The 17,013-nt window shown below is 41.9% G+C and overlaps 1 protein-coding gene across 1 annotated transcript in view; it reads right to left on the minus strand.

Annotated features, from left to right (window-relative positions):
* Positions 1-16,211, minus strand: part of IL12RB2 (interleukin 12 receptor subunit beta 2) — a 77,848-nt gene extending 61,637 nt beyond the window's left edge. The window contains exons 1-3 of the mRNA XM_047869312.1: positions 16,094-16,211; positions 4,856-4,967; positions 2,617-2,904 (exon numbers count right to left, since the gene is read on the minus strand). Coding sequence (XP_047725268.1) covers positions 2,617-2,904; positions 4,856-4,931 — 364 coding nt within the window. The 5' untranslated portion in view covers positions 4,932-4,967; positions 16,094-16,211. The remainder of the gene's footprint in view (positions 1-2,616; positions 2,905-4,855; positions 4,968-16,093) is intronic.
* Between the last annotated feature and the right edge of the window lie 802 nt (positions 16,212-17,013).

Below are 17,013 nucleotides of genomic sequence, written 5' to 3' on the forward strand. Positions count from 1 at the left end.
CAGTTCTTAGAAAACAGCCAACTTTATGACAGCATCCTCAGGATATACAAAGGCACTGTGGACACCACTTATCACAGAAAAGGGGCTCTTTACTCCCTCACTAGATAGGATTAAGCTTGCTATACTAGGCAAAACCAAAATTCATTGTCTTTTCTTGGAATGACTAGCTGTACTCAGAAAAAGGTGCTACTTTCAGTCAGTCCTTCCCCTCAAAGGTGCTAACCTTGCTTAAAGAGCAGCCATTTGGTGGTGCGGTTACAACTAGAGCACACGGTGCAAGCAACATTCCAGCAGCACCACCCAACTTTGCTGCACCACGACAGATCCTCTTGACCATCTATCTCCCTGGGTTTTCTTTTTTTTTTTTAAATTTTTTTTTTCAACATTTATTTATTTTTGGGACAGAGAGAGACAGAGCATGAACGGGGGAGGGGCAGAGAGAGAGGGAGACACAGAATCAGAAACTGGCTCCAGGCTCTGAGCCATCAGCCCAGAGCCTGACGCGGGGCTCGAATTCCCGGACCGGGAGATGGTGACCTGGCTGAAGTCGGACGCCCAACCGACTGCGCCACCCAGGCGCCCCTCTCCCTGGGTTTTCTGATGCTGCAACTGTCAGAAATGCATCTGCATATTCTGGATGGAAAGTATTAAAAATGAAAAGGGGTTGTAGCACTCTAACATACCTAAGAAAAGGTAGGAAATGGAATGGGATGGATAAAGACATGTGCAAGGACACTGACTTTCAAGGCTACTGTTAGCCTAGTAAATATGAAGAAAACAGCAGCAGCACTGTGAACACCCACAACTGACATCTATGCCTGGGAATATCTAATACACATATGTAATGTTGGTCTACTAACAAGTTACCCCAGAGTAAAACATTCATGTGTTCTGAGGACAAGGAAGGTGAGGACCAATGGTGATTTTTAGAAAAGTTTTGATTTTGTCTATCACTTTCTTGTACTGTTCTTTTAAGGGAAATGGGGTCGCCTACCCAACACACTGTGCACAGGAATAAAAGAGTCAAGCCACATAAAATTTCAACCCTAATGCTTATCACCTAGGTGCTTTCCATGTGCCCGGTACTAGATTAAGCACTTTGCATACTGAGTGTCATCTATTCACTACAACCATTTTCTGAAGTACGTGTTAGTATCTTCATAACAGACAGAGAAACTGGGGCTCAGAGAATTGAAACTGCCTACTGCTAGTGACAGGGTTGGGCTTCAAAGCCCATGTTCCTTTTAGGACACCACAGGCAGTCACAGCCAAGAGTACATGACCCATAAATGGCATGAATAGGAGGCCCTGAACTGGAAGAGGAGGACTGGGCCTGGTTTATATCTTCTTAGCCTCCAGTGATTTGTTCAGCTGTTTGCTTGGTATTCTACTCAGTACTTCTGGTGACTCTCCAGCAAGATTGCTTGGCACCAACCATATCCTTGCAGGTCAAAGAATAGTGGTTTCCATCTTTAGGAAAGAGTCTCATTGAGCTCTGTAACACTGTCTTCATGTCAGGGGCCCTGTCCTTGCATCTTTGTCAGTCAGACTAATATACCAATTCCTCCTACTCTCCCATGCCTTTCACTGGCCACTCCAGAGCTTATCTGCAACCACGGAGGCACAGAATGAGATGGGATGACTCAGAGCCCATGCAATCTCACTGGATTGCCCGGCTGGACCTTCAAGGCTACAGGTTGTAGGCTGTAGGCTACAAGCTTTTGGCAGGTGTGCTGCCAGCTCACCCTAGGCACAGCAGCTGCCTGGAGGGACCAGAAGTGCAAGCTAAGTGGGGGAGTTGATACCCTGTGGGTGAACTTTGACCAATGACAGATAGTTAAATTCTCCTCGTTCTCTGTCATTGTATTTCCATACTTTTTTTCTGGGAATGTCCCTAGTGACCAAGCAACCAGCTGTATTTTCTTTCGATGCTGTGGCCAGCTCAGTAACTTGACCTCCTTGTGTTTGCTTTGGTCCCTTCCTGGCTCACCCCCTCACTCTTGCTTCCCTGAGACTACTGAATTCCCCTTTCCCAATGAAGCATAAGCATGCCAGTTCTGCCTTAGGGAGCTTTCTAGAAAACCCAGGTAAAGATAGTGTGACAATAGTTTTCTTTTAACCTCTGATAAGTATAACCAGTGGTCAGGAGTAAGTGTGGATGTAAGGACCATTAAGTTAGGGAAAGGAGAACTGCTCAGCTTTGGGTGGTCAACCTGGACTTCATAAGTCAAAAAAGGTACCTCTTTCGTCTTTTTAGGAGGTTGTAGCTTTGAATTAAATTCTCATAAATCAAGAAGCCATGAAGAGTCAGCTGCAGAGATTCTCTTTCCTGCCACTGGAGTCCAAGGACAACAGGTAAATGGTCTTAATGGGTAAAACACTAGTGGGCAGGGGAGGGGATAGGGGGAGGGAGAAAAAGAGAGATAACACTACTAAATGAACCCCAATTCTATTGATTTCTGGATTTCTGACGTTGAGATGCTCATATTGCTATCAAGATGAAATATATCCATGTGGCATGAAAAGGAAGAACAGTCCTATATTTGGATTTCTGTATAACACATGACAAATATCGAAAGATGACTAGTTTTTAAGAATTCAGAATGGAATGCTCACCACCAACTGAGATCTCTGCCCCACATATTCGAAACTCCTTGTTTTTGCTACATGCCAATTTGCAGAGAAACAGGGTTGTACCCAGAGGAAGACCAGTGACTTGAGAACTGAGGGAGTAACCATGCAGAAAATGGATTTGTCTGTCAAACTTGTAGAGGATTAACCTGTTAACACTGGGGTATTGTGAGCAGCCTTGTTCAGGCTTCAAAGAGCATGAAATATTGACAGCTGATCCAAGTGAAATTACACGGGAAGGCTTCACGGTCACATCTCCTCTCTTGCATACATCTGCAATAAGACACAAGTCAGCACATAAGAAATCCATCTCAAAATGGTGGGTTTGTGTAATCCTCAAGAGCAAGGTAAAATTAATCCCATCAAATCATGAAAATATAAATAACCTAAACTGCTCTGGCTGAATTGGTGATGCACAATGAGAACAGAAGGTAACCACATTAAAGTCTAATTGTATTTGAATTAAAATACGCATCCTTCTCAAAACAGTTATACTATAACCAGAACCAAAAGTGATGAGAAAATAGGGTTGGGAGAACATTCAGGAACATGGGACCAGGAAAAATCAACCTCTCTTATATGCAGATTATTCCTCAGGCTACTGAAAAGTACTTCCCAGAATAAATCACACTTGTTTCCTTCCTCATTTATGATTTATAAGGCTTACTTCAATACTCAGACCAAAAAGAAAAATAATGGTGTAAGGGGCTATTACAAACTACAAGGGATAGATTTAGGAATAACACTTTCTCTTGCTGTATTAATGGTATAAAGTTTGTATAATCTAGAACATTATTTTATAACAAAAGAAAATATTCAGTGGCTCTGTTATGTTTGTGGTTGGCATCAAGGATGAAAATTAGGTCTTACCATGCCATATTTTGGTATTCCTTCAAGATGCAAGACCCTGGGCTAGATGAACCATAACCCAATACAGCTAATGTGACACTACATGAAAAGAGTTTGTTTACTGACAGATACTACATTAAACTCATTAAAAGAGAGGTCATTCTTGGGGCGCCTGGGTGGCGCAGTCGGTTAAGCGTCCGACTTCAGCCAGGTCACGATCTCGCGGTCCGTGAGTTCGAGCCCCATGTCAGGCTCTGGGCTGATGGCTCAGAGCCTGGAGCCTGTTTCTGATTCTGTGTCTCCCTCTCTCTCTGCCCCCTCCCCTATTCATGCTCTGTCTCTCTCTGTCCCCAAAATAAAGAGAGGTCATTCTTACTCTCCAGAAGCTTTTGTGTAAATAAATATGACAACTATTCAGAAATGAACAGTTTTTGGTGGTACTGCCAGTGAAAGAACATCAGAATTATAGATTTGCCCTGAATTTTCAAATGTGATAGAAAGCCTCTACTGAAAGTCTCTTCTTTTTTTTTTTTTTTTTTTGTAATTGTAAGACTGCTTTGATTAACTACCCTAAACAGGAATTGGTAGAAAAAGTTATTTTTTTCAATGTTTATTTATTTTTGACAGAGAGAGAGAGAGAGAGAGAGAGAGAGAGAGAGAGAGACAGAGCATGAGTGGGTGAGGGGCAGAGAGCGAGGGAGACACAGAATCTGAAACAGGCTCCAGGCTCCAAGCTGTCAGCACAGAGCCCAATGCAGGGCTTGAACCCATGGACAGTGAGATCATGACCTGAGCCAAAGTCGGGCAGTCAACCGACTGAGCCATCCAGGTGCCCCAGAAGAAGTTATTTATATCAAATAAATTAAATACTAAAAATTCCCTATAAATGAAAAATTCTTTTTTATTTTTAGAACTGAAAAAGTCTCTCTCTTTCTCTTTCCTCACCCTATCCTACTTGTATATTTGTTCTCTGCATCTTTAATTTTCATTGATCTGAAGTAAAAAGTAAGCTCCCAAAAAAGAAAAGGCAGGGAAAACGTCAGCCATTATTTTTTTACCATAGTTGAATTTGCTCATAAACACCCTCTGTTAAAATGCACTACCGTTTTAGTAAAACATTCATTCATGAAGTCAGCTTTGTGGTTACCTAGTCACTTAATGAGAAATGATATGATTGGACTCATGTTAATAAGTATAAATTAAATAAAATGCATATTAGTTACAGATATGGAACCAGATATACCCACTTAAAATGATAGAAGATTGACTACAAAAGACCAACTACCAGAACAATTGCCACGAATATATATTTCATCTGTAACTGAAAATTTAACCCATAAATCCTTCTACTGATTCAATTATAAAAATATCTTACCTATATTTGCTTTAGCCAACAACAACACAATGATAAAAATAAGTGCCAGTGAACACCCTCCATTTGTTTGTGCCATGAACAGTCAACTCTGGAACACACCTCTGTAATTTTCCTTGTAAAAGAAGACAAATTCATTCATGTTAAATGCATTCAGAAAATACCAGGACCAACACCATTCAGAAAGGCTTAAAATGCCCCTTTAATTTCTCTGTATCATTAAGATTTGGGTTTTTTTCTTTTTAAATGAAGTATACCTTAAAACTTGTAAACTGAAAATCTTAACCACCTCTAACCCCATTCACTTATGCTTCTTGGAGTTGGCAAAGGGTGGGAGAAGAGGTATGGCCTGTGGAGTCCTTTAGAACTGGGTTTAAGAACTCTGAGACTGGGAGCAAGTTACTTAACCTTCCTAGCGTCAGGTGCACACAAAAATTGTTTTCTTCCAAACAGGGTTGCACCATCATAGTCAAACATAATGGTGTTAAATCCCAAGACTAATGAGAATTTCTGATCTATTCATATGCTTCCAGAACAGAAGATTAAAAAGTGGCTTATAACCCTCTCCTAGAACTTAGTGAAAAATTGATCTCTTTGGTCATAAGAAAGGGAGTTGTTTGAGTCTTCTACAGAAGTTCAATTTTACTTGTTTGCTTGTTTATTTATTACTCATTTATTTTACTAAGTATTCCTATCTCGAATGGTTCAGAAAATGCAATCTGGTGATTTCTGATTGTTTCCAAATTTAAACCTAAGGAATGGTTCTACTAATCATTAGGGAATTCTCTAAATTCTATTTTAAGGTGGGCCAAAAATCCATAACATATGCTGGAAAGTTCTGCGATGTTAGGCTATTGGGAACCAGCCAATGCAAATGTTCACGTCTTACTCCCATGCCTAGAGATGTGCCAGAACATACTAGACATTCTCAGAAAAATTCACTTATTCCTTTAACAGGCTACTTTTCATGTGCCAGGCACAATGTTAAGTGCTAGAGATATAACAGTACTGCTCTAGTGTTTTTTGTTTGTTTAGTTTTGCTTTTTAGTTTTGAGAGAGAGAGAGAGAGAGAAAGAGAGATCGAGCGAGAGCAGGCAAGCATATTCGAGTAAGTAGGAGAGAGGAGCAGAGCACCAGGGAGGGGGTAGGGGGAGAGGAAGGGAGACAGAGAGAATCTTCGGCAGGAGCCCTACACAGGACTTGATCCCACAACCCTGGGATCCTGACCTGAACCTAAATCAAGAGTTGGACGCTCAACCAACATAGCCACCCAGGTGCCCCGGCTCTAGTGGGTTTATAGAAATGTGCCCACTTGCCCTTTTAACTTTTCTACCTCTAGCCTAGTCATCACTCGTCTTTTCAATAGTCTTTGCTGGTTGCTCTTCCTTCTCCTCCTGACTTTCAACTCTTGGAGGACCTCAGCTCACTCAAGACATTATTTTCTATTTCTACTCCCGCCCCAGGAGATCTCATCTGGTCACCCAGCTCCACATCTGGTCACCCGGCTCTAGAAATCATTTGTATGCTAATGCCTCTCAGATGCACATCTTCATCTCAGACTCCAGTGTTCCAGTCTGTCTCTTTGCATCACCTCTTGATCTCTAATAATACTCAATATTAACACGTTCAGTTGGTCTCCCTTCTCCAAATTGGTTCTTTCCCTAGCCCTTTTTATTTCAGTAAATAACATTCTTGCCCCCTAAGTTGCTCAAAAACCTAGAAGTGGACCTTGAGTCCACTCTCTTTCTCATTCCCTACAACCAAGTCATCACTAAGTCTCATTAATTTTACCTCCAAAATATATTACAGATCAATCCACTTCTCTCCGTTTCTACTGTCCTCACCCTAGTCCAAAAGCCAGTCATCTCTCCCCTAGATGACTATAGTAGCTCCTTAATGTGTCTTTCCAATCCATCCTTACCCCTTTCTAGGTCATTTTCCCATACTGACTACCTTTTAGAAATATAAATAATATTACATTACATGTTTCATACTACCACTATTCACAGCCCTTCAATATGTCTATCGTTGTTAGAATAAAATCCAAAATCCTCACCGCAGATGCTCTCTTGGGCAATGTATGGCCTCACTTCTCCTGTGTTGCCACCATCATTTGCCATACTTTTCTGCCTTGCTCACTCTGCTCCATTCATACTGGCTTTCAGACTGTGCCCCTAAATAAGGCATGTCTTTTGCTGCCCAGAGATTCTGCACTTTCCATTTCGTCTGCTAGAATCCTCTTCCTCTGTTTCTTAGTGGCTGGCTGACTTATATCCTTCAGATCTTAGATCATGTGTTACTTCCTCAGAGAGCCCCTCCCTGATCCCCTAGCCAAAGTGGTCTTGCCCAGCTACTTTCTACTCATCACCCTATTTATTGCTTCACGGTACAATCTGTAACTACTGTGTTTATTTACTTGACTACTTGTTTGTCATCTATTTTTGTGTGAGAATTTAAGCTACCATAAGAGCAGGAACACTGGCTCACTGCTCTATGCCAGCACCTAGCACTAGGAAAGAGTATTCAACAAACATTAAAAGAAAGAAAAAGGGAGGAAGGGGAAAGAAATATGAGCTATTAAAAAACTCCTTATAAACATCCCTGTGGTAGGCAGAATAATGGCCTGCAAAAGATGTCCATGCCTTAATCCCTAGAACATGTGTATATATTACAATTCATGATAGAGGGACTTTGGAGATGTGATTACTGCTATGGATCTGAGATGGGGAGAATATCCTGTGTTATTCAAATGAGCCCAATCTAATCAGGTGAGTCTTTAAAAGTAGATGAGAGAGGCGAAAATGTCAGTCAGGGAGCTATAATATGACAAGGACTGATATGAGAATCTACAGTGGCAGATTCAGGGGGGTGCCATGAGCCAAAGATTGTGGTGGCCTCTAGAATCTGAGGGTGGGTCTCAGTTTACAGAAAATATGAAATGTGTTTCTTATCGGTCTTGGTTTAAAATGTTTGAAAAACACTGATCTAAATTAAAAGCTGATAGTTTCCCTTTCTTTAAACATACAGTCCAAGGTCACAGCCTACAATGGCCTCTGTGAGCTAATTTCTGTCTATATTACCAACCACATCCATCTCTACTCTCTAGCTGCTTAGTTTTCCTGCAACATCCTGTTGATGTTATTCTCTTACTTTTCCACTGTTCTTAGAATGGCTAAATCTTTTTTTTAATTAAAAAAATTTTTTTAACTTTATTTACTTTGAGGGAGAGAGAGCGTACACACAAGTGGGGGAGGGGCGGAGAGAAGGAGAGACAGAATCCCAAGCCATCAGCGCAGAGCCCAATGCAAGGCTTGAACTCACAAACTGTGAGATCACGACCTGAGCTGAGACTGAGAGTCAGATACTTAACCGATTGTACCACCCAGGTACCCCTAGAATGGCTAAGTCTTATGCATCCATTCCAACTCAGCTCAGACACCTTTTAGTCAGCCATTCAATCAACAAATATGTATCAAGCAGTTGTTGTGTGGCAGGGGCTAGGGATAGAGTGAAGAACAAGATAGTGAGGGTTTCTGCCCTCATGGAACCAACGTTCTGGAATAAGGAGACAGAAAACAAATAAATAACAAATTCGGACAATGATAAAAGAAAACCACAAAAGAAGCTAAGGGGAGAGAAAGACTGGGGAGGAGAGAAGCTGGTCAATGCAAGAGGTGAAGTTGGAGATGAGACTGGCACAAGCCAAGTGAAGACTCAGGATGAAGCCCAGAGGCAGAGGAACAAGCTGGCTATGGGTGAGTCACGGAAAAAAAAGGGCAGGGTGGCAGGGGAAGTGACTGTGGGGAGAATGGTAGGACATGAAATGGAGAAGAAGCCAGGAACCACATCTACCATGGGTTTGTTTACCATGGAAGGGAGCCTGGATTTTACTCTCAAATCTATAGGAAACCACTGATGTTTAATTCAACGTTTTTAAAAAAAAATTATTTAACTGAGTTTTAATTGGGGATAAGTCAAGGTGTTACAAGATATGAATTACATTAAACAAACACATGCAAAGGCAAAAAAACAAACAAAAAAGTTAGCCTTGGCCTCGTGTATGGGGACCAGAGTAAAGCCAGCAGACCAGTAGTGTCTATTCATGTAGTGTCTATTTTATTTCTATTTTAATGTAACTACAACTACATTAAATCTGATTCTGCCACATCATGGCTGACATCATTAATAGTAAGTTTTTCTTTATTACCACTACCTTAGTTACTTCATTAAAATTTGGAATATTCTAGCATAAATAAAATTACAAACTGAATGAGAAGACAACTAGAAGATGATTGGATTATGAACAACCAGTTACATAGGGGATTAAATAAATTTCTGCTTCTTGACTATAAGGGGTATCTACAGGGTATCTTTCAATATGCTTTGCAATTTATGGAGCTATGACATTATCCAAAGAAATAAAATAGTAATAGCAAAATATTTAATTAGTTATAAGAATGTTTTAAATGTATAAATGTTAAATATGCATATATAAAACACATATTAAATATGTACATAAGAAATATATATGAAATATACATATATGAAATACACACACACACACACACACACCCCTATATATGAAATAGGCAAATTAGAGGATAGAGTTGAGTTTATATAGTACATTGAGTTTGCTCAAACACGAGTTTGCTCATTTTCTTTGAATACTCAGTAAAATAGTTTCTCCTCTTATAAGAAACTCAGAACCCCAAAGACCTTCAAGTAAATGAGGTATCTTCTAATAAAATGAAACTTCCTATCAACTGTAAACATCTTTCAGACAGTCTGCCTGGAGGGTTGATATTAAAACTACAACTCTATCTTGAATCAGAAAATCAAAGAGAATGCTGCCTCACTGACTCGTCACTGACCCATCACTCAAGTTGTGACAGTTTCCACACAGTGAAAATACTATCTCAGTGAGGGGGACAAGGATGAGCCAGAAATGCTACAACTGGCAGGAAGGCAGAAGCAAGGATAACTCCCCGGTGAGTATCTTCCTCTGTTGCTCCAGGAAGAAGCACAAAATACACATTACTGCAAAACTGTATTTTAGTAGGCTAGGAAAAACCCTTACCACAGGTGATAACTGCATGTAGGCAGGAGCACTTCCTACTTCCACATTACTTTACTTAACGTGGTAGCACTATGTTAAGTTCAAGGGGGCAGTGTAGTATTGTGGAAAAGAAAAAAGCTAATGAACCTTAGTTCCACTGTGCGCTATTAACTGTAAGAGTGCCATTTCCTCATTCTTACAGTGCATACAGTAATAGGAACCTGGACAAAGTTACTGGGAAGATTAATATGATAGTGTCATGGACCTATGAGATTACCTAGAACAAAGTAGGCACTCCACTGAGGCTAGCTCCCATTTTCCCTTCTGGGTCCTGCTTTTGCATCTCTCTCTCTCTCTCTCTCTCTCTCTCTCCCTCCCTCCCTCTCTCTCTCAAGCAGGGGAGGGGCAGAGAGAGGGAGAGAATCCCAAGCAGGCTCCCCACCATCAGCACAGAGCTCAACATGGAGCTTGAACTCATGAACTGTGAGATCATGACCTGAGCCCAAACCAAGAGTCAGACGCTTACTGACTGAGCCACCCAGGCACCCCAATGGATGTCTTTTCTAAATCACTTATGACTTTTACTACACTGGAACTATATGTTTTGTAAAACTAGGTTTAAAAAAAATCATATGCTAGGCTATCTTTCTTTTTTTTTAAATGTTTATTTCTGAGAGAGAGAGAGAAAGAGAGAGAGAGAGAGAGCAGGGGAGGTGCAGAGAGAGAGAGGGAGACACAGAATCCAAAGCAGGCTCCAGGCTCTGAGCTGTTAGCACAGAGCCCCACATGGCTGTAACTCACAGACTTCAAGATGAGGACCTGAGCCGAAGTCAAGGCTTAATTGACTGAGTCACCTGGGTGCCCTGAGGCTATCTTTATTCTTAACCCTAGTATCAAATACTTGAATAAGTCAGAGGAGGAAGGCACTTCAAAGGTTAGCTAGTCACTGCCATGATCCTGCTGCTCTTACCCTCCAACAGCTGACATTTCAGTCTGGGACACTGCAGAACAACCAAATGATGTTCTAGATGTCTATCAAGGTTGACTCTCTTACAAATGCATACTATTAATTACCCAGTTGACTCAATGAGGTGGAGTACAAAATCCTTCCCTTCTGCTGGCAAAGCTACTTATAGACATGTCTTAGTGGTGGCATCTCAGTACAAAGACAACACTTTGGAGGTTATCTATTTCACCTTCCCCATTTTACAGATAGATAAGTCAAGGCTTAGAGAAAAGAGGGGGACTTGCCAAATGTTATTAATAGCACAATCAAGATCAGAACATAGATTTTCTGGTTTCTAATCTAACATTACTTCAAGCATGTGAGACTGCTTCTGATTAGTAGCAACAGTAGCAGCATAATAGTAAAAATAGTGCTAATGTTAATTCTACCGTCAAAACTAATGCCTAGTTTATTGATTTCTTACTATATTCCAGGCACAATGCACATTACATGCATTCTTTATCATACCCACTAGTAAAGCAGTAATAATGCCTTATGCTTTAATCTTCACAAGCTTGAATCATTCTGATGCCCCCTTCCCTTCCTCAAAAGAGAATGAGACAAACAAATACAAAAACAGTATAGAGACAATATGTAACCACCTCTAATGATCTATTCCACTAGGATGATGGAAAAGGAAAATCAAATCCACCAAGTAGCAAGCTTGCAACTTAGCCATTGGAGTCAACCTTCTTCTCCATGACTTTTCATGAACTAAGTCATGAAAAAGAACAGTCTCCTGACTGAAGCATTATCTCCTTTTTCCTTCTGAGTCTGCCATTTGGTGAAAAAAATCTCACAAGCTCTAACATGGACAAATGCTGTGCTGTCTGACCCTGATCATCAAATCAGTCTCCTTATGATGACATGTTAGGTGATGTGACTGGCAAGGAAAGTAACATCAACTTAAACCTCTCTGCTTTTTCTTCTTTCTACCCAATAGCCCCAACACACTTTACATCAACAAACTAGACAGACACTGTTTTCCTTTCTCGAGAGCAGCTGAGGCTCTCTAGAATTTCCTCCAGTCTCACTGGTAAGCATTTGTACTCCTAACTTTACCTATAATACGTAGGCACATTCTTTTCTTGCTTGAAAGCAGGAGACTTCTGAAGTGTTTCTGAAGTGTTGGTCCTTTTTTTTTTTTTTTTTTTTAATTCTGTTGGAGGGTTTTCTCCTTTCCCTCTTTATGACCTCTTCATCATTTTTCTTAACAAAAGTTCCTTTACACATTTTCCCCTTCTTTTATATTTTTCTGAAATGTTCTTCTGTTAATTCTATTTGCCTTTATTTCCATTTCAGATATATCACACTGGACATAATAGACAGACTCTTGAAATACTGCATATAAATAAATTAATTTAAAGGGCATAAGGGAATCTTATCTCAACCCTGGAATCATTTGTACTGTGAACTGTCTTATAAATTGAACAAGCATTTCATTTTGTAGAGATTTCATTTTGTAGAGAACTACAAAAAAGAAATAAAAGAAACAAGACATGGATGGAGTCCTGAAGAAATAAGGTACTCTCAAGTCAATTGGTGTTATTTGCTTTGTTTCCTGTTTTCTTTCTTTGATTAGCTCCACAAGCCAACAATTTTCATAGCACTTAAGTTTTTATTTTTTTTGAGTTTTTAAATTTATTTAGAGAGAGACGGAGATGGCATGAGCAGGGGAGGGGGAGAGAGAGAGAAGGAAAGAGAGAATCCCAAGCAGGCTCCATGCTGCCAGTGAGGAGCCCCATATGGGACTTGAACTCACAAACTGTGAGGTTATGACCTGAGCCAAAACCAAGAATTGGTTGCATAACTGACTGAGCCACCCAGATGCCCTGCACTTGTTAAGTTTTAACAATCCAACCTTCTTGGGGCACCTGGGTGGCTCAGTTGGTCAAGTGTCCGACTTTTGATCTCAGTTTAGGTCATGAACTCATGGTTCATGAGTTCGAGCCCTGCATCAGGCTCTGTGGTGACAGCATTGGCCTGCTTGGGGTTCTCTCTCTCCCCTCTCTCTCTGTCCCTACCCCACTTGTGCTCTCTCTCCCTCTCTCAAAATAAATAAATAAACTTAAAAAAAAAATCCAACCTTCTCTATTTTCACCCTCCGTATCCTTCTAGAGCTATAAATAAAATAAGTCATTGTCTTTCGGGAAGGATGATGTACTGGGAAGAGCATGGTGCCTGGGGCTTGAGGCCTGGGTGCCTGGTTCCTCCATTTCTACCTGTGTCACCATCCCAAGTAACTTCACATTTCAAAGCCTCTTTTCCTTGTTTGAAAAATGGCAACTGACATTTATTGAGAAAATTAAATTTCTTTTACTAACTTTTTTTCCTTAGTTTATTGGAAGGGTTTCTCCTTGGTCTTCCTCAATCTTGAAGTCTCTATTTATGGACAGTGGCAGAGGGTGGGGGGTTCACCTTTGCATCTTGGGTATTATTATTTTTGGATTCTGGCAAGCTTTGCTTCACCTTGTAACCTCAACCATGGAGTCTTTTCATAAAGTGCTACGAGGCATCAAAAATATTAAAGCACATTACAATTACTTTGTTTAAAGAATTTCCTAGGAATTTCACAATTAAAGATAATTGGAGGCACACTGCCAGGGGGTGGGGTGAACTGAGACTAGTGATCATCATTCCACAATGTTCCTAAAGGTTTCTTACATAAATGAAAAATTCAGGTGAAGTCTCTACACAAACAACTCCATGTCTCAACATCTCTGCCTGATGTTTTACTCAATGTTTACCTTTTCCTCCGCATATCACTGTAAAAGAGATGTAAATTTAGATTCTAATCTTCATAATCTTTTACAGGCATTTACTTAGCAATTTATCACAATGCAGAGCATATATTTGAGTTGTTAATATTAGGTCATCTGCTATATAAACTATTGGTATCTCTATGCTACAGGTGGGAAATCCTCAAGTTGACCAAGTTAACACAGAAAAGCCAGAAGTGGGGCGCCTGAGTGGCTCAGTCGGTTAAGCATTTGACTCTTGATTTCAGCTCAGGTCATGATTTCGCGGTTCGGGAGTTGGAGCCTTGCATCGGTCTCTGTGCTGACAGCTCAGAGCCTGCTTGGGATTCTCTCTCTCCCTCACTTTCTGCCCCACCCCCACTTTCTCTCTCTGTCTCAAAACAAACTTAAAAAAAAAGGAAAACCCAGAAGTAAATTTAAATTAGATAAATTAGAACTGCCTTCCATACTTGAGTTTCCTCATTTGTAAAATGAGAATAAAAATAGCACCGACGTCACAAGATTATTGTGGAGATTAAATGAGCAGCTCTTATTACAGTGCCTGGTATATATCAAGAGTTCCATAAATATTATCTGCTTTTATTATTATAAGAAAAAAGGATAATATCACCTACTTTTCAAGGATATTATCAGAATTGTTGGACAGGCTTGCTTTTTGACCTTTCTCTTTGCCTATTCATCTGACTCATCACTGAAAGATTAATTTGATTAAAGCTAGATCCCATACCTTCCTTGTAATAGGTGACTTTATGCCACCTATCACCCATAATTATTGTCTTCTCAAACAATTTTCATTTCTTGAGGACAGGAACTGGGTCTTACATTTCTTTATATTTACTACAGTGACCAGCACAATGTCTTGAACATAATAGCTGTTCAATACATATTTGTATTTAAAAAAAATCATTGTTTCCATTAGCAAAGAGCACCACAAGATTCCAAGAACAAAGGCACTGGACAAACCTTCTTTGGGATTGGGCTTTCTTTTTACATGGGTCTGCACAAATTTACATGTAGAAGTTGAGAGCAGTGCTGTGAGTGTAATTACAAAGATGACAGATAACTGGCCAGAGGACAAAGCAGGTATACTAATACAAAAATAAGTCCACACTTGAGAAATAATGTGCAAAATCTACTATACTGAGAGGATTCTTCTCCCATAAAAATCTTACATATGCTTTAGAATTTTTTTCACCCTGAAACTCATTCTAACACATGATTCAGAGCTTGCCAAAATTTGGAAACTGACCGTCCTATGTAATCATCATGACATTCAAGAAACAAGACACATCAACAAAGAATGTTGCAGACTCTTACAGAGCGTTTCATGCCTAACAAAGTACTACTGGTAATGATTGAGGATTTTACTTTACAATGAGGAACGAGTGTCAGCTCTTAGCCACTAAGGTTATATGTTGGACAGAGAAACAGGGCACTGTACCATTTCCAGTTAATGGGCAATGGGAATATAATGTTTGTCCAAGTGGAAGTGGATATAATGTTATGAGCCAGCAAGAAGCACGAAGTTTGGAGCCAGGAACTTGTAACTCACCATCTCTGTGAAAGCAGGGAAGTTTCCGTATCTGTAAAGTGAGAACACTGATAGCCACTTCACCTACTTTTAAAAGAATTATAAAGGATCACAAAATACACTCAAAGGCCAGGTACATAGTAGAGGCTCAGCAAAGACTTTTATCTACAGAGGATATACACATAAGGGATTATAACAATTATCCAGAGGTGAGGGATAAAGATTAATTTGTCCTGTTCTCTGGACATACCTGGGTAAAGTCTTTTGTATGTTTCTGGGTTATGAAGTTTAAGATGTCCATCTAATCATGCAGATACTTAATCTCTTATAATGCTTATACTTGTGCCCCCTAACCAGCTGAGAAGAGCCTTCCCAAAGACATTCCTCAAATGAGGAAATTGAGTCTGGCCGGTGGCTAGCCAGTGGGCTGGGCTTGCCCTTCCACGAGCAGCTAACGCGCCAGGTAGGGACTCCAGGTGTGTCTATGGGAAAGTGCTGCCGATGATGGGACAGTACACCCACCACGCGAGACTTAAGACTGCAATGCCTTAGAAAAGGCCCATTTTCTAGCCCGAGTCACGCCAACACTGGACCGCGAGTCGTGCCTTCGGCCCTTTCCCCAGATGCCAGCCCTCCCTGCCCCACACACCCACCATTCTGCGTCCCGGGAGGCTCACTCAGCCCGAGCGCCCTCTCCCCTCCTTCTGGCCGAACCCCAACCTGGCACCCTCAGCACCCAGAGAGCGAGAACCTTGACGAGGAGAACTCCCAGCCGCACCCAATGCCCCGGGAGAAGCGAGGCACGAAGCCCGGGCATTCAGACACCCCGCTAAGTCCGTGTCCCGGGGTCCCCGGCGCCCCCACCCCATTCGAGCCCCTGGTCACTCACCGCGCGTCGCCGGTATGAGGGCGGGGGCTGGGGCTGGCGAGGCCCCCGCGGCCCCGGCGCTCGCGCTCGGGGCGCACGTGTGGCTCTAGCCCTGGGCGTCCTGGCGCCAGCGCGCGCCCTGCTGCCGCCGCCCCCGCCACGTGCGGCTGGTCGACCCCGGGGTGGGGGGGCGCGCGCGCGCGGCGGTGGAGGAGGGCGGGGCACGCGGCTGCACGCCGCAGCTGCCGGACCCTCGGCCCCGCGGGCGCCTGCGGTTTCCCCGCCGCGCTCCACGCCAGCCAGGACCTGGTCCTGCCCCCCGCCCCCGTGGGCTCCCAGTGTGGCCCGGAGCAGGAGGATTATCGCTGGGCACCTGCCTTCCCGACACAAAATGCGGACGCAAAGCCTTCGCTTCTAAGGTTGAGCGAACTTTGACGGAGTTGGTGCGGTGAATTACGTGCGAGGTAGGACCAGCCCGACAAAACCATGCCCTCAGCTTGCACAGCCACAAGGAGTCACTTTGTTGACTCATGTTAGAGTGAGAACTTTCCTCAGAGATGTCCTTCCTCTGCGCGCTCTGCGCTGCCCGCCTCTCCGCACGCTCGCGCAGGCTCTCCACGGTGGGCAGTGCGATGACAGATAACTAGCACTCTTAGATGGCATGACACCGACCCTAAGTGGTCCCGTGTTCGATATGTTGTAAGTGGGGTTCTGAGGGAAGGGGGAAAACTGCACACAAATGCAGAGGGGATGACAGCAGGACCCTTAACTTATGATAGTATTTCACTGAATCTAGGAATTCATTGACGATACTACCTACGTGTTTTAGGTACCAGTAAGAAGAATTGTCACATAAGCTATGACACATGCTTTCTTGACACCTAATATCTTTTGATTAAATTTTTATTTATTGAAATATCCCTTTTAGATTTATTTAGAAA

This window comes from Prionailurus viverrinus, chromosome C1, assembly GCF_022837055.1.
Source record: "Prionailurus viverrinus isolate Anna chromosome C1, UM_Priviv_1.0, whole genome shotgun sequence".
Taxonomy (NCBI): Eukaryota; Metazoa; Chordata; class Mammalia; order Carnivora; family Felidae; genus Prionailurus; species Prionailurus viverrinus.